Raw genomic sequence first — 18,116 nt, 5'->3', positions numbered from 1 at the left:
CATCGCTGTTAGTCTACCACAACGTTTCTCGAACTCTCATGGATGTTAGACTCTTCTGGGAGCATTAAGAACCACCGATGCTGCCTGGGGTGGGGTTCAGTCCCTGAGATTTTCCCCAGAGCTCAGATGACCCTAACAGGCAGTAAAGTTTGAGAAACCCTGGTCTACTGCAATGGGTCTGGTCTTTTCTGAGATGGTGCAGAGGTCAAATCTGGCTTATGTATTAAGTGTAAATGCCAAGGACGGTGATTTGAATCCCTCCCGCCCCACGCATGGAGAATGGAGTAATTTATGTAAACAGTGTTTACTGTGATGGTGCTCTTGGCACTTGGGTGTCTTGTTTCTTCAAAAGACTTTTGTCCAATCTGTTCCTCCCAGCCCTGCCCTCCCCATACTGATTTTAAACATCTAAACATTGCCTAGAGCAAGGCTGAAAGGAAATGCTCCATAATGAGAGGGGTCACCTCTCCTGGGTGGTTTTTCTTTTTCTCTTACACTTTTTGGCATTTCCGTGGGTTTGTTTTTTTTCCCTGTGAAGTGTATAATTTTGTAATTTTTAAAAGACATGTTTTCCTAAAATATTGAAGTATTTGGGGCAAACTATGAGGCTAGGTATAATAGGGTATTGTACAAGACAATTGTCAAAAACTCTCCCAGACGTTTTGTGAAAGAATGCTTCCAGCCCAGGATTTACTTGTCTTTAAATACTCCAGTTTTCTCCTCTGGATTTTCTTGCACTTCATTTCTATCCTAAGCCGAGGATATATTGCAAAAGCCATCTTTCAAAACCCCAAAGGAGATAGAAGGGAAGATCAAAAGTCAGAGGCAGGCAGCCTGAGTAAAATGGTCCTGATGCTGCAGGGTTGGGGTCCCCAGAGCGCTGTGATGGTTCACTAGGACAAAATGCAGGCATATCTCCACAGCCTGAGTGTTCATAAAGGCAGTGAGATACTCAACTGATGGATCAGGGGGCACAATGTGCATCACCCACTGCGGTCACTACCTACGGGAATGAGAGAAGTGCTTTTCACCGAGGTTCGGCGGGGCATGGTTTTCAGATCATAAATAGGCACTGACAGGTAACAAGTAGTGACTTGTTGGTAAGGCTTGAGGGCCATTCAGAGAGTTTGGCCTCTTTCCAAGTAACCACCACCTTCCCTTCCCCTATAAAGTGTATAATAATTAGTGACTATATTTGTTCCTGGAACCCCCACCAGACTATGAGTTTCCTGGGACTGGGCCCAAGGTGGGTTCTACCACCTGTATGTCACCTCACTTGGCCCACGGAGGCCGGGCGGGGGTTTCCAGCTGCCCTGGTCTCTTCGCCCCACCTGGCACCTGGAGAGTGCCTGGCGTCAGTCGGCCCCGCCCCTCCGGGCCTTACTTCCGGATGCTTGAGGCAGGAGCGGGAAATAAGGTCACATCGGGCGTACTGCGCCTGCGCGCACTCCGCCTCGCGCCTGCGCCTTTCTGGCAGCCCCTCCCCGACCGGACATAACGGTCCGCGCGCGGCTCCCCGGACCGGAAGTGGAGGCGAACTGTCGCGGGACGCGCCCGGCCTTGCTCAACGCCCGGCAGTCCCCGCCGTCGCCGCCGCCCTCGGCAGCTGCCGAGGCGTCCCGCAGCCGTCATGTCCGCCAGCGCCGTCTACGTGCTGGACCTAAAGGGCAAGGTACATATGGCCCCCCACCCTCCCCGTTACCAGGCAACCGGTGGGGCCTCGCCCTCTGGGGGGGACCCACCCTGTTCCTAAAGTAACCCGCCAATGGGACCCACCCTAGTCTTAGGTGGGGAGGCTGGTCGGCCTCCCCTGAGGGCCCCACCCTGTTGCTAGGTAACCTGGCGGGGGCTTCGATCTGGGAGCCCCGCCCTGTTGCTAGGCACGCCCAGCTGCACGGCTCTCCTCCCACTGTGGGTCGGGTGCTCAAGCCTTCGTGGGGGCATCGGGGAACCGGAGGCAGCGGGGAGGGCGGGCCGCAGCCGGTTTCGAAGCCAGGACAGGCGCTCAGGGACTGTGCGACCCTTGGCCAGAGGTGGTGAGGCGTGTCGGGGACAGTGTGCCCTCGGGCCAGTCCCGCCCTCTTTATCTGGAGATTTCTCTTTGCCAGTCCCCGCACGGATTCCAGGATTGAGTGACGCGTGTGGTGGGAGGGCCATTTTACAGAGGGAGAAACTGAGGCACAGAGAGGCGCGCAACCTGCCCAAGGTCACACCGGCCACAGAATGGCCGGTCTAGGAATCAGCTGATATTTGGGGAGCACCCGTAGGGGGTGCTTAGGCTTGGGCTGCCTTTGGTGAGCAAAATCGGAGTCCTGGAGCTCACAGTCTGGTGGGAGAAAGGGACACTGATAGAAAGCACACATCTATGTCAGTTGCCATGATGAAGCAGTGAGAATGTAATAGGAGACTATGCCTGGGCTCGGGGTCAAGGAGGGCTTCCGGGAGGGAGTGACAAATCTGGCAGAGACCTGAAGGAAGAGTTGCACGTGACTAGGACCCAGGTGCCATTCCCAGGGGACTCTGGGAAAACTTCTTAAAGGAGGGATTTCAAAGCCTTTCCAGGTGGGCTGCAGCCTTCCCCCAAGTCTGTCCTGGCTAGAAGGCAAGTGAGTATTGGCCTCTTGCATCTGGAAGTAACAGGAACAGTACCAGCAATGCTATACAAGTCCTGCATGGATCACTGGAAGAGAGGTGGGCCTCGGGCCCAGGGGGGCAGGCAGGAGTTAGCTCAGAAGCAGTGGGGAGTGAAGAGGTGAAGTGGCTGTCCCTTCCTGCCCCCCTCCCAGAGTACCCTGCTCTAGTACTTTCTGAGAGTCCCTTGAGTGGGTCGCCTGCCCTGGATGCCACCCAAAGTCAACAGCTAGTGAGGCCCAGTGCTGGACTCCCTTCCCCAGCCCTCAGGCAAGGGAAGATACAGGGCACACCAGGGGCCAGGTGGGTGCAGTGTTCCCAGAGTCCTCGTAGCATGTGTTCTTCCTTCCACACTGGACACGGTGTCCCGAATTCCCAAAGGCTGCCTTATCTCAGATCTCTCATTCCTTCAGCAAACAATTCATGAGCACCTAGCATGCACCAAGCCCAGTGCCTACTCTTATCATGACTATGCAGTTAGGGCTGAGTTCAGAACCCATCTCTGCTGCGCAGCTGTGTGACCTGAGGCAAGTACCTTCTCTTCTCTGAACCTTGTTTTCCTCACTGCTCACGCAGGCTGGTTATGGTGTTATTGTGCAAACTCCCTGAGCAGATGTTTGAGACAGGCTAGCACCACCTATGGCCCACAGTCCTTGTTAATCCCGTCTAGGGCCTCCGGTTCTAGCACGGGAGACACACGGAAGCTGATGGATCCAAATGGTCAGATCTAGGTAGCTTGCAAGGGCATGGACACAGCCCCACGTAGTATGAATGCCAACCTCAGTTTTGGTTGCAGAAGGAGAGGTGGTTACGGAAGGCCTCCTGGAGGAGGGAGGTGCCAGAGCTGGGACCAGGTGACAGTCAGGTGGACGAGGAGGCATCGCAGTTGGCCTGAGGGGTCAGGGGCAGCCTGCTGGGGCTGGTGGGCCAGAAGACCCGGGTAACACTGGAGCCTGGAGGATGGCACCAGCAGGGCCATGGGTGGTTGAGGATGTCCAGATGGGAATGAGGAACAGAGGGGACCAGTCTGATCCCAAGAAGGAGGAGCCACCAGAGGAAATTGTAGCGTGGGAGGAGCATGACCAGACCTGCCTTTCGGGAAGCTCCCAGGGCAGTCATGGACTTGCCTCCGGTCCTCAGCAACTATCGTGCTATTTATTACTCCATTCCACATGGACCTCAGGTTTTAAAAGGACCTTTTGTGCAGACTATATTTAATAAAAAGTAAGGTAATGGCACATTAAGAAATTCATGACCACACGTCTGTCTGCCAGCCAGAACCTCTGATCACCAAGGAAACCAGCCACATTTAGCTGCTAGAAAGCCCTCATGGTTACTTCTTTGCCTTTATCTTTTCTTGTTTCTCTGCAGCTTCTAACACCACTACCATACTCCCCAGTGGGCTCCCACTGGCCTCCGAGTTGCTACTCCCTCTTGTTTTGCCCCTTTCTGTCACCGTCTCCTGGCCGCTTCCCTTGGATGTTGACTCCTCCTGCTCAGGCCTAGGAGTCCATCCGCACTGTCCTTCTCCTTGGGCAGCCTTTGACCCTCGTCCGTGTGCCAGTGACTCAAGTTTGTACCGCAGTCCAGGTACTTATCTGGAGATCCACTGTTCTCTGGGATACCTCGGAGGTCCCACAGCCACCACAAACCTGGCATTTCCCAAAAGGAACTTGCTGCCACCCCATACCTGCTCTCTCCCCATCTCAGTGAGTGACACCACTGTCCATGGGACTGCCCTCATTTGGAGACCTGGGCATTATCCCCGCCTCCTTTCTCTCCTCATGCCCATGTTCACTCCACAGACATTCGCTGAGCACCCACTGGCATCAGGCTCTGTTGTGGGTGCTGGGACACGGTCGTGAACAAGATGGAAGTGGTCCCCGTTCTCGGGGAGTCTTAGACTCTGGCAAAAGGGACAGACCATAAAAGAGGATAGAAATTATAGTGCAGCAGTGTTCTGGGCAGTGAAGGAAAAGTGGAGTTGGGGTAAGGAGGGACAAAACACGATCTCTTTGGCAGGGCAAGCAAGGAAGACTTAGAGGAGGTGCCACCTGAGGTGAGGCTTGAGAAATTAGCAGAGGCCAGGGCATTCTGGGCAGAGGGAACTGCAAGTGCAAAGGCCTCGAGGCAGGAATAGATGTGGATGGTTCAGAGAGCGGCTAGGGGACCGGGATGGCTGGAATAGGGTGACCTGGCGGTGAGCGTGGGGGCCAGATGGACAGAGAGGCATTGGCGGGGCCATGAAGAATCAGTTTGCCATGAGGTTCAACTTGCAGTTTGTTTTCAGCACGAGGGGAGACTGGGGAAGACAGCAGTTTCAGCATGGAGAATCCCAGTCTTGAGTTCTTAAGAAGACCCCTCTCGCTTTTTTGTGGGGAAGGAATTGTGGGGGTCAAGAGCAACCATAAGGGTTGGGGTTTGTCACCTCAACATTGCCTGCCTCCCTTCAATCTGTCCTGTCTCCTGCCTTTGTCCTCTCATCTGGGACGTGCAGCCCAAGCTCTGAGGTTGTCCTCACTCCACCTGACCCGTGCTCCCAGGTCCCACCGTGGGCTGCACCCCTGACTCTACCCCGTGGCTCCAGCCACCCTGGTCCCTCTGCCTCTATCCGCCCTGTCCCCTCGGGCCTCAGTTTGAAGGTCACACCCTCGGGAGGCTCTCAGTTCCTCCTAAGCAAGCGTCCCAGTGCAGGGACTCTGTTTTGGTCACCTCTGTGGCCCCAGGCCCAGCATGGTGTGCGGTAGAGGGCGCCCAGTGCCTGCTTGTTGGATGAGCTGGCCTCTTTGCAGCCCTGGTAATGGAAGTGAGCAAGGGAAGTTGCTCTCTGCTCTTTCCTTTGAGCATTCTGGGGGCTTGGGGCTCCCTGCCAGCTGCAGCCCCCGGAGCTGTATACCTGGGGAAGAAGATGGGCCTTGGGAAGCCCAGGAAAGCAGTTTAGGGAGAAGAAGGGGCCATGCAGGCGGTGAGAACTGGTTAGAATCTGGACTCACCTTTGCTGGCTGTGTGATCTCGGGCAGGTGGTGCCAGTTTTCTGGACACCACCGTGCATCTCTCTCAGAGTAACAGTCCCGCCTCGTGGCAGGGCCGGTATGTATTCCCGGCAAGGAGTATATGACAGGGCGCACGGGAGTCCCTTAGCCCAGGCCTGGCCCATGTGCCCATCAGCTCACCCGCTGGGTGCTGGGTCCCTAAGGCCTTCTGGACCTCAGCAGGAAGAGGACATAGACCAGGAAAGGGAAACTAGGAAAGAGGTTCTCATTTTGACGCTTTCTCTCCGATTCTCTCTCTGTCCTGGCTTGAAACAACAAAGACAGTGTATTTTGTGGAACTGCAGGTTCTGAGGCTGGCGCCGCACAGCACGGTCAGCTCTGCAGGGCCCCGCTCAGCTCAGGGCTGAGTCCTGCAGCGGCTGTCCCCCCAGGCTCATGGGAGCGGCTCTAGGCCGTGTCTCCACATAGAGCCTCTCGCAGCCTGGCAGAGCCTCGGCCACCTCCTTGTCCCTTCGGGGGGGTCGCTTACCCCCTGGACCAGACTGCATTTCTTTGATGAGTCCAGTCACTGTGTAAACCCAGGAAGCCGTACACACACACTCCATCACCCCCTGAGGCTTCCTCGCACCCCTTGTGTCCAGCCCGTCCCCAGGCTGCCACTGACGTGCTTTCTGTCACCACTTCCGAGGGCTTTCTGTAAGTGGAATCCCATGAGACCGGATATGCTGTCCGTTGTCTGGTCGCTCACCTGGCCCGGTGGTCCTGGGAGGCCCTTGTGCTGCCGCCCGAGTCAGTAGTCACTCCTTCTCGTGGCTGAGGAGCCTTCTGGGCTGTGGATGGACACAGTTCTTGTTTCCGTTCACCTGTTGGAGGACATTGGCTCTCCCTCCAGCCCGATCTATGTACAGTAAAGCTGCAGTGGATACGGGTCTTCACATGGATGTACGGTTTCGTTTCTCTTGGGTAAATACTTTCCCTAAGAGAGGAATGGCTGGGTCTTAAGCTAGGTTTACCTGTGTGAGAGCCTGCCAGACTTTACCAAAGTGCTTGTCCCATGTTAAGTCTCCAGGAGCAGTGCACGAGGGTTCCAGATGCTGCGAGTCCTAACCCACAGGCTATGAAAGAGTGAGAAAGAAGCAGCAGCCCTAGGAGGAGCTTCTCCTCAGGTCTCAGTGGGTTCTGGTGGATGTGAACACTCAGCAGTGTCCCCTGAATGGGCACCCTGACACAGGCAGAAAAGTGGGGTACATTAGCATAGGAAAGGCTCTGGGAAGGTCTGCAGCGAGAGCCTACAGGAAGTTGTTTTAACCTGGCATCTCCCAGTTGACTCGGTCCTGGACCGTTGCACCATATTCCCCTCCCCTGCAGAGCACCCGGTTGGCCCCTGTGGAGTTCACTTTGGGAAATGCTCTCCTTGAGGAATTCCCTGGGGGACAGAGATCAGCATGGCCTGGAGTCTCTGACGGACAGGGGTGTGACTAGGGTCCCTGCGGTGAGGGAGGTTGGTGTTCTCACCTCCCCACCCCAGCACCTGGCTTGTGGGGCTCGCAGTGAAAGCAGTGTCATCCCCTTCCCCCCCCTCCCGGCCCAGGTGCTCATCTGCCGGAATTACCGCGGCGATGTGGACATGTCAGAGGTGGAGCACTTCATGCCTATCCTGATGGAGAAGGAGGAGGAAGGGATGCTGTCGCCCATCCTGGCCCACGGGGGAGTCCGCTTCATGTGGATCAAGCACAACAATCTGTATCGTATCCCTTTGCAGGGGAGCTCCCAGGGGCCTCCTGTGTGCACGCACACACGTGGGCAACCGAGAGCTTCCAGTACCCGGCCTCGCCTGGCCCTGGGGCTGGCTCGGGCACCCCCTCCCGGAGCTCCCTGCGGCCTGAGGGGATGAGCGGGGAACACACAGGAGCACATGTGATGGCTGCTAGGAGAGGAGAGGGTACGGCAGGGGACCTCATCTAGTCTGGGGATCCAGGAAGGGTTCCCTGAGGAGGTGACATCTGGAGGAGACCTCAGGAAGACCAGGTGTCCACTCTCCAGAGCGGTAGGCAGACACGAGGAACGATAGGCCCAGACAGAAGCTCTGCAGAGGGAAAGCGAGGCTCATTCTGGAAGTTGCAGTAGGGGTGGCTAGAGCACTGGAGAGGGGGCGTGTGGTGGGGGTGAGGCCCAAGTGGTCAGCAGCTCTGAGGGGTCTCCTAGGATATCACCTTTGATGGGAAGCCCTTGGAGGGTTGTAGGCAGAGGGGTGACACAAAGCCAGATTTGCGTTTGCTGAAGGTGTCTGGCTGCAGTGCAGAGGCCAGACTGCAAGGAACAGGAGCGGGTACGGGGAGGGAGCGACGAGGCTGGGGTTAGAGTGTGCACGTTAACGTGCCCATCGCTAGTGCCTCGTGTGCACATTACAGCGAGGGTGCTGGCCTGTGACCCTCGTCTGGCCCCCTGAGGTCCAGCTCCTGCAGCCTCTGTTTCTCCTTCCCCTTGCTCTCTGGAGGGCCTGGGGGGCAGCTCTACAGAGTACCCCAGGCGGCCTGTAAGCCAGGAGTTAGCCATCTGTGAAGCCGCCCTGGGTCTGGGCGGTGGCTGCCCAGGTGTGGAGGTGGCGGTGGTGTGAGCTCAGCAGGAGCTGTCTGACCAGTTTCCAGCTGGGCCCCAGTTTCATGCGTGGGCAGCCAGGGAGGACACGGCAGTGCCTCACCTCTCTGGGTTCTGCTGCCCAACACCCTCTTCCTACTCCCTCGTTCCACTGTCGGGTGACAGTTTCCAGCAGGGCCCAGCCTTGAGGGCCTACTGTCCCTCCTTAGAAAGCACCTGAAGGGCATGTGGTCCCAGGCAGGAGGAGGGAGGCCAGCACTCCTTTGACTGGCCCAGCATCCGTTTCCTGGGTCCCTGCTCTAAGGCAGGAAGTGAGGTGGACATGGGCCCTGCCATCCCTTTCCCCTGGAGCTCCCAGCTCAGCCCCAGGGTCCAGGTGGCACAGGCGTGTCATGAATGGGCACGTCCAGGGCACAGCACATGGACCGGCAGTGGAGGACCCAGCCTACCTCCTCAAGGTAGCTTGAGGCTCTTTAGGGAAAGAAGCAGGAAGTGCCCAGCACATGCTGACCCTTCCCTATGTGGGAGGGAGAGTCTGTACCACACACTTTACACACATCACCTTGATGAATCCACTGTCATGCCCCCATCAAACAAGTAAGAAAATGGAGATTGTATTAAAAAAGTTTGCTTTAGGAGCCAGGGCTTGCAGGAAGGGCTCGAGCCAGCGTTAGCCCCAGCTGCTCCTGCTGGAGCCTGGCTGGGCAGCGGTATCACATAAGCCATTGGTTTTTGGGGAAGGACCAACTGTGGTCCTGCTTTCTGCTCCCAGAAAGAGCCGCGCTGCCTCCCCACCCTGGGCTGTTCACCCCACCCAAGGTGTACCCTTACCACCATGCTGGGCTTTGGCTCTCAGCTCAGATTACCACCTCCTCAGGGCAACCCCTCACCCCCAAGCCAGTGGCTGGGGTGGGTTCTCTGTGTCCCCTGCTGCCTCTCTGTCATGGAGGACTCCCTTGGGGCTGGGGCCACGTCTGGTGACTGCAGTGTCTCAGGCCTGGCTCAGACCATAAGCTCAGTAACCCCCTGAAGGCCAAGTGAATGGCTGGGGGTTGGGTTGAGGGACGTTCTGAGCCCAGAGTGGCCGTGGGCGTCCTCCCAAGACCTGCAGTGAATCGGGGTCTACGAGGCAGCAGCCCAGGCCTCTGAACACTCCTTAACTGGGGCCGCCATGCAGTGGTTGCCACATCCAAGAAGAACGCGTGTGTGTCGCTGGTGTTTTCCTTCCTTTATAAGGTGGTACAGGTGAGTTGAGTCACAGTCCCCCTCTCTGCTGTGGGCCTCCGCCCACCAGCCACCCGAGAGCTGCAGCCTCCCAGGGAGTTCTGGGGCTAGAACCCCAGGAAATGGGAAGGGGGAGCTCCAGCTGCCCCGTTTGTGGGATTTTTATGGCCTTCGGTGTCCCTTTGACATGGTGAGGAGGGGAAAGTGAACAAGAGGCGGAGCTCAGGGCGGGTCAGTGCGCCCTGACTCCAGGAGGGACAGCTGTGCCCCACAACTGGCTGTGGAAGGGTGGCAGGGGGCCAGCTGAGAGTCAGAGCTTAGGGAGGTAGGCTAGCCAGGAGGAGGGCAGAACCAAATTCTGCTCAGAGATGGGGAGGCAGTGAGAGCAGCACATGCAAAGGCCCTGAGGCAGGAGGGCGTGTGGTATGGTACGGTCAGGGACCATCAGGCTGGCCAGTGTGCTCAGGACGGTGAGGGGCTGAGGTCAGCAAGGTGGGCGGGGCTGGACTGTGGGGTCGGGGACGCACAGGGCCTAGTGAGGAATTCGGATTTCATTCCAAGCCTGATGAGAGATGGTGGGGAACTTTAAGCAGGAGACTGACGAGACCTGACTGGAGTTGAGATTGTTGGGCTGGTTGCTAAGTGGAGGAAAAACTTGAAGGCGACAGGGAGGCCAGTGAGGAGGTTGCTGTGGGCTTCCAGAGGAGAAATGGAGGGGCCTGGCTGGAGCAGGGGCTGTGGGGTTGAAGAAAGTGGAGAATCGGACCCAGGAGGCTTGGGGTGGGCGCAGGAGAGCTGTTGTCCTCAGGTGGTGCCACGTGCAGCTAGTTCAGGAGCCACTGTGCTGGACAATGGGAAATAGGTTGGTCTGGGCAGTGGGCAGGAGAGCATGTGTCCCCCTGGGGAGCCCTGAGTCTGGGCTGAGGAGTAGCCTTCGTGCCAGAGCAGTGGCGCCATCACAGGAGTGACTTCCGAATAGAGGCCCAGCGGCTGGTGCCAGAGTGCAGAGGGACATCCACGGACCAGAGATGGGGAAAGGGGGAAGGAGGAAGGTTCTCCTCCCTGCAGCGTTTGGCATTTCCTTTTTGCCTCGGTGACTTTCCTTCAGGGTTGGTGCTAATGAAACTTTTCTCCTTTCCCTTCTTTGATCCTCCTAATTTTCTGTTGAACTGGAGGGGGGGGGGGGCATGTGTCCACAGCTCAGGGGAGTTGGAAGAGTCTGGAAGAACCGCTTGTTCTGACCCCAGTGGCTCTTTTCCCTCACCTGAGTCACTTGTGACTCAGAGGCAAAGGGTGACAGTTAACAGTGGGGATTAAAGAGAAGCTCTGATGGGGCCCTAGACCTGGGGAGGGGGGACCATCAGGTAGGAGAGGAGAGGGAACCCACAGGGGTAGAGATGCAGGGCTTCTGCCCAGGCCCCCCCATCCCCCCCGAGGATGCCTGCCCCACCCGCAGCCTGCTTCCTGCTGCTCAGGCAGCCAGGGTTGTCCTTCCGCCCACGGTCTCCGAGCCTGAGGCCTGGCGTGTGGCACGTCGCCACGGTTCGCACATGGGCAGCTGCAGCTTGTGGGCATAAAGGGCATGTGGCTTTGTGTGGGCGTCCCCCCTTCCTTGGCCCCGTCTCACCCCATCCCTGCCCCCACGGCCCTCACCACAGGTGTTTTCAGAGTACTTCAAAGAGCTAGAGGAGGAGAGCATCCGTGACAACTTTGTCATCATCTACGAGCTGCTGGACGAGCTCATGGACTTCGGCTACCCCCAGACCACCGACAGCAAGATCCTGCAGGAGTGAGTGGGCAGGGCGGGGACCCAGGCCTGGCAACATCGCATCGTTTATGTGGTCAGGTGTGGAGACAGGAGGAAGTGAATGTGCCTTCATGTTGGGGGCCGCCACCCCGTCTCCAGCTGTCCCTGGGCGGTTGTAGAATCTTGGCCGCTCAGTGTCCCCCCAAGCACGAGCAGGTCCCTGGTGCCAGGTGGTGCGCTAAGTGCCTTGTCATTAGGGAGTCACCTACCTTTGTCTTCACTGTCATACATGACACGCATTCTTCTCGGCAGTCCTGCCCTGCCCTCCACACCGGGGCGGGTGGATCAGGTCCCTCCTGTGCACCAGGCCCTGTTGCGAGTGCTTCACCTTCACTCCTTTCAGAGCGAGGGGCGCGGCTCCCCATTTTACATGGCACAGAGGGGCACTCGGAGAAACCATGTCACTGGCCCACATCTCGTGCCTGTTGTTCCCCAGGTGGGATCGGGGTCACCAGCTTCCCCCTCACCGCAGGGGTCAGTGCCCTCTGCCCGCCCAGCAGGAGAGCAGTTCGTGCCCACTCCTGTTTTCCTCGCCAGTGCTGTCTCCTTGCTGACCCCCACCCCCCGCAAAATGAACGCTCTACGCTCATTGTAACTTGAGTTTGTTGGGGCTTTTTGGGTATCGTAAGATATTCTTTTTTTTTTTTTTTAAGATTTTATTTATTTATTTGAGAGAGAGAATGAGATATATATAGAGAGAGCATGAGGGTCAGAGGGAGAAGCAGACTCCCTGCTGAGCAGGGAGCCCGATGTGGGACTCGATCCCGGGACTCCAGGATCATGACCTGAGCCGAAGGCAGTTGCTTAACCAACTGAGCCACCCAGGCGCCCCGTAAGATATTCTTGTATTAAAGAGCTCTGGTGAAACCAGAGCCTGCCTTTTCTAGAACCTGCTACAGGGAGGGGCTGTTCTCAAAATGTTGGTGCCCCAGGTCCTTACCCTGGGTGTGGTCCCACAGGTACATCACTCAGGAAGGCCACAAGCTGGAAACGGGGGCCCCAAGGCCTCCAGCCACCGTCACCAACGCAGTGTCCTGGCGGTCTGAGGGCATCAAGTACCGGAAGAATGAGGTGTTCTTGGACGTCATCGAGTCCGTCAACCTCTTGGTAGGCTTCCTTTCGTTTCTTTTCTTCTTTTAGAGAAATTTTGTCTTCTCCATGATTGAAATAAAAGCAACTGGACTTTTACAACTAGCAAGGCCCTGAGAGACATTTACTTTCTGTGTGACAGCTGATCAGCAGGATTCAGTTTAGGCCCCTCATTGCAGCTGGGGAGCCTGTTTTCTCTTCACTAGCTTTTGTTTCTACTTAGAATCAATGCAAGCACATCGCGGTTGTTGCTGTTTAAAGCAGGGTGGGAAGTCAGAAAGCAAAGGCCTCTATGTTCAGAGAGACCACCTCACTTAAGATTCATTATCATCCTTTCGGGCCCCATTCTGTACATTTACAAACACGTGCTGTCTTTCTATAAAGCCAAGAGCATAAGATGTGGTTCTTCCACAACTTATTTCGTTAGTGTTGTTTGACTGTTTTGTGCACATTGTTTTTTCCTTTGATGTAATTTTTTAAATTATCACTAAATAAAATTGACCTTCTTTTCTGTTAATTTTAGCACATGTACAGATTTTTGGAGCCCACTGCTATATAATCAGGATGCACATCCCCTCTAAAATCTCCCTCCTGCCCACCCCTTGGTAGTCCCACCCTTCCGCCTCTCCCCTGCCCAGCAGCCACCGCTCAGGTCCCCATCACTATCCAGTAGCCCCCCATACTCCAATGTTTCTCTTCCCCAGTCAACCGTGGTCCGGAATCAGACGGTCCGCCTCCTGACTGTTGTCAGGTCAGCAGCAGCTTCATGCTACATCACAAGGCCCATGTCATTCACCTCGCTTCGTGTTGTCATGAGGGCATTTTGTCCTCTCTCATCATTACAAGAAGAAGGGTGGGTCTGGTAAAATCAGATGTTTTGAGAGAGAGAGAGAGAGAGAGAAACCACATTCACATATCTTATATTGTTCTAATTGTCCCATTTTATTATTAGTTCAATGTTCATCTCTCACTGTGCCTCATTTATAAATTAAACTTTATTAGAGATATATGTGTATAGGAAAAAAACATAGTATATACAAGGTTTGGTACTGTCTGCGGCTTCAGGCGTCCATGGGGTCCTGGAATGTATCTCCTGCAGATAACGGACGGTGGGCGGCGGGGGGGGGACTTCTCTAATGTTGTCTTTTTGAGATTGTCCTATGAATGGAATCATACAGTATGTGACCTTTTGAGTCTGGCTTTTTCTATTTAGCATAATGCCTTTGAGATTCATCCAAGTTACTGTTTTTATCGAAAGTTTATTTCTTCTTATATTTACTTATATTTATTTTATATCCTGAACCATACCTTGTTTATCCATTCACTGATTGAAGGACTGTTGGGTTGTTTCCAGTGTTGGGCAGTTGTGAATAGAGTTGCTGTAAACATTTCACGTACAGGTTTGTGTGCAGACAGAAGTTTCCATTTCTCTAGGGCAAATACGCAAGAGTGGGATTGCTGGGTCATATGGTAAGTGTATGTTTAATTTTATAAGAAACTGCCAAACCATTTTCCAGAGTGGCTGCACCATCTTTGCCTTTTCACCAGCGGTGGATGAGCGTTCTGGTTGCTCCACATCCTTGATCAGTGTTTTGATTTTCGCCATCCTAATCAGCGTGTTGTATTAGCTCATCACGGCTTTAATTTGTAAGTTCCCTAATGACTAATGATAACCACCTCTTCATGTGTTTCTTTGTCATCCATAGATCATCTTTGGAGAAGTGTCTTTTCGTGTCTTTTGAGTATTTTTAAACTGGGGTTTTTTTTATGATTGTTGGATTTTGAAAGTTCTTTATATATCCTGGTTACAAGTCTCTCATCAGATACGTGATTTGCAGATGTTTTCTCCCAGTCCATCACTTGTCTTTTCATTCTTTTGGTGCAGTGTCTTTCACAGGACATAAGTTTTCTGGGTTTTTTAAAAAGATTTTATTTATTTATTTGACAGAGAGAGACACAGCGAGAGAGGGAACACAAGCAGGGGGAGTGGGAGAGGGAGAAGCAGGCTTCCTGCGGAGCAGGGAGCCCGATGCAGGGCTCAGTCCCAGGACCCTGGGATCATGACCTGAGCCGACGGCAGATGCTTAATGACTGAGCCACCCAGGCGCCCAGGACAAAAGTTTTTAATTTTGAGGAGGTCCAATTATCGATTTTTTGGTCTGTGTGCTTTTGGTGCCATGTCTGAGAACTCACTGCCAAACCCAAGGTCATATAGGTATCCTCCTAAATTTCTTCAGAAAGTTTTATAATTTTACATTTAGATCCATGATCAGTTTTGAGTTAAGTTTTATATAAGGTAGGAGGCTTATATGCAATGTTTTTGCATCTAGAACAGTGTTCCAATATCATTTTTTGAAAAAACTATCCCTTTCTCCATTGAATTGCTTTTGTATTTTTGTCAAAAAGCAATTGGCCATGTTCATGTGAGTCTATTTCTGGACTCTCTTCTGTTCCATTGATCTGTATATCTGTTCATTAGCCCATACCTCACTGTCTTGATAACTGTAACTTTATTTCAGATTATATGATCCTGCCAACATTCTTCCTTTTTCAAAATTGTTTTAGCTATTTAGTTCCTTTGTACAAAATTTTAGAATCAGCTTATCTATATCTACAAAAAGATCCTGCTGGAATTTTGCTGGGTATTGTATTAAATAACTCTGTTAATCAGTGTGGGAGAAAATTGATATCTTTAATATATTAAGTCCCAGAATCCACAAATGCTGGATTAGTTAGGTCATCTTTGATTTCTTTCATCAACATTGGTAGTTTTTACCATGTATACTTTTTTTAGAGTTATAACTAAGTAATAACTAAGTATTTCATTTTTTGAAGGTGTCGTAAATTGTGTATTTTTTATTCTATTTAGTAGAATTCACCTGTGAAACTATCTGAGCCTAGAGATATCTTTTTCAGAATTTTTTTAAGAGAGAGGAGGGGCAGAAGGAAAGAAAATCTTCAGCAGGCTCCACACTGGGTGTGGAGCCTGACTCAGGGCTCGATCTTAACCACCCTGACATCAGGACCTGGGCCAAAATCGAGAATTGGATGCTTAACCAACTGAGCCACCCAGGCACCCCTTTTTCAGAATATTTTTAACTACAAATTTCAATCCTGTAATTCTTAGAGGATTATTCAGATTTTCTCTTTCATCTTAGGTGAGTTTTGGTAGTGTGTTGTTTTTAAGAAGCTGGTCCATTTCATAGGAGTCATTGGGTTTATCTGCATAGTGTCGTTTATAGTATTCCCTTATTGTTTCTTTAATGTCTGCAGGGTCTATGCTCATGTCCCCTCTTTCATTCCAGTTATTGGCCATTTATGTCATATTTCTTTTTTCTTTGTCAGTTTTGTGAGAGTTTCATCTATTTTATTGATCTTTACCAAGAATTGGCTTTTGCTTTCATTGATTTTCTCTGTTGTTTTTCTGTTTTCAATTTCATTGATTTCTGCTATTAGCACTAGTATTTTCTCCTCTGTGATTTGGGTTTATTTTGCTCTTCTTTTTCTAGTTTCTTAAGTTGGAAACTGAAGATACTGATTTGAAACCTCTTTTCTAATATAAATATCTAGTGCTTTTAATGTCTAAGTAATGCTTTAGCTGCATCCCATAATTGGTATGTTGAATTTTCATTTTTGTTCAGAAAAAGTTCAAATTTCCCTTGAGACTTCCTTTTTGACCCATGGATTATTTAACAAAAGTGTGTTGTTTAATTTTTAAATGTTCACAGATACTTCTGTTATTGTCACTGATTTTTAATTTAATTGCATTATTATCTAAGAATATACTTTTTAAATGTCAATTCTTTAAATTTGTTAAAGTTTATTTTAATGAACCAGCATATGATCTATCTTGGTTAATTTTCCATATGCACTTGAAAAAAAATGTATATTTTGCTATTGTTGGGTTGAGTGTTCTGTAAATGCCAATTAAATCCTCTTGGTTGGTGATGTTGTTCAATTCTTCTAGCTTTTTTTGCTAATTTTCTGGCTACTAGTTCTACCTATTATTGACAGAGTATTAAAAGCTCCAGCTGTTAATTGTAAATTAATGTCTTTGCTTAGCAAATTTTGACATTGTGCTGATAGGTGCAAGCACATTTAGGATTCTTATGTTTCCTTGGTGAACCGACCCTTTCTTTTGTCATTATATAATGTCTCTCATTATCCCTGGTAATTTTTTTGCTCTGAAGTCTATTTTGCTATTAATATTGTCACTCTAGAATTCTTTTGATCAGTGTTTACACATTATATGTCTTTCTATCCTTTTACTTCTTTTTCTAATCCTTTTATTTTATTTTTAAAGATTTTGTTTTTTAGTAATCTCTATCCCCAATGTGGGGGCTCAAACTCACAACCCTGAGATCAAAAGTACACTCTACTGACTGAGCCAGCCAGGCACCCTGTCCTTTTATTTTTAACTTATCTATATCATATATCTTGTAGACAACATATAACTGGGTCATTTTTAAAAGGGTTTTATTTAAACTCCAGTAAGGTAACATACAGTGTAATATTAGTTTCAGGTGTACAGTATAGTGATTTGACACTTCCATACGTTACCCGGTGCTCAAACTGGGTCATTTCTAAAAATCTGTTCTGGGAGTCTCTGTCTTTCAATTGCTATGTTTAGAGCATTTATACTTACAGTAACTATTAATTTGTTAGATTAAGTCTACTATTGTATTGTTTGTTTTCTTTTCGTTCCCTCTATTTTTCATTCCTTTGGGTTTTTTTTTTTCTTCCCTATCCTTCTATGGTCTGTTTGAATATTTTTAGCATTCCATTTCATTTCTTCATTGTGGTCATTACTATATCTCTTTGTATAGTTTTTTCTAGTTGTTGCTATAAAATGCATACTTACCTTTTCATCATCTACTTAGAATCAATATTTTATCACTTCACTTGGAAGTGAAACTTCCAGAAACTTTCCTACCTCTTGATGCTAGAGTTGTTCCATATATTCATCTAGATACATTGGAAACCACATCAGACAGTGTTAAGACTTTTTTAAAAAGATTTATTTGAGAGAGCAAGAGAACATGAGTGAGAGAGTGAGGGAGAGCATGAGCAGGGGGGAAGGGCAGAAGAAGAGGAACAAGCAGACTCCCCACTGAGCAGGGAGCCTGAGATCATGACTTGAGCCAAAGGAAGACACTTAACTGACTGAGCCACCCAGGTGCCCCAGACAGTGTTAAGATTTTTGCTTTCAATTCTCAGACGTACTTGAAAGCAATCAAGAGGGGAAGAATAACAGTCTTCCACGTAACCGAGACATTTGCCACTTAAGTTGCTTTCCCTTGATTTCCTGACTTTCCAGGTTTCCTTCTGGGAACATGTCCCTTGCACCTAAAAAGCTGCTTTTAGCAATTCTTTCAGAACAGGTCAGCTTGGTTTTCCTTCCTCTGAGAATGTCTTCATTTCATCTTCATTCTGAAGGATGTTTTGACTGGGTAACAAATTCTGGGTTGGCAGTTCTCCTTTGGCACCTTGAAAATGTCCTGCCATCCCTCGGGGCTCCATGCTTCATGATGAGAAATCCACAGTCCCTGAAATTTGTATCCCCTGTAGGTAATGCATTGTGTTTCTCAGGATGCCTTCCGGATTTTGTCTTTGTCTTTCATTTTTAGCAGATAGATTACGATGTGTCTGGGTATGGGTATCTTTGGATTTCGACTGTTTGGGATTTGTTCGGCTTCTCAAATCTGTAGGCTTATGTCTTCTACCAAAATTGGGACATTTTCAGCCAGTGTTTCCTCAAATAGGTTTGCATCATT

General features: G+C 51.0%; 1 protein-coding gene across 2 annotated transcripts in view; it reads left to right on the top strand.

Moving 5' to 3' along the window:
* Positions 1-1,512: 1,512 nt before the first annotated feature.
* Positions 1,513-18,116, top strand: part of AP1M1 (adaptor related protein complex 1 subunit mu 1) — a 29,069-nt gene continuing 12,465 nt past the window's right edge. The window contains exons 1-5 of one of the 2 annotated variants that reach the window (XM_028087019.2): positions 1,513-1,672; positions 7,216-7,372; positions 9,400-9,467; positions 11,105-11,235; positions 12,213-12,360. In XM_028087019.2, coding sequence (XP_027942820.1) covers positions 1,631-1,672; positions 7,216-7,372; positions 9,400-9,467; positions 11,105-11,235; positions 12,213-12,360 — 546 coding nt within the window. In that variant the 5' untranslated portion in view covers positions 1,513-1,630. The remainder of the gene's footprint in view (positions 1,673-7,215; positions 7,373-9,399; positions 9,468-11,104; positions 11,236-12,212; positions 12,361-18,116) is intronic. The other variant, XM_028087020.2, reaches the window with a different exon arrangement.

Source organism: Eumetopias jubatus, unplaced genomic scaffold (genome assembly GCF_037043125.1).
Source record: "Eumetopias jubatus isolate StellerSeaLion01/CBP00866 unplaced genomic scaffold, mEumJub1_p1.0 scaffold_1, whole genome shotgun sequence".
Classification (NCBI taxonomy): domain Eukaryota; kingdom Metazoa; phylum Chordata; class Mammalia; order Carnivora; family Otariidae; genus Eumetopias; species Eumetopias jubatus.
Note: the sequence above shows the minus strand (reverse complement) of the source record. Positions and strands in the feature narration are given on the sequence as shown.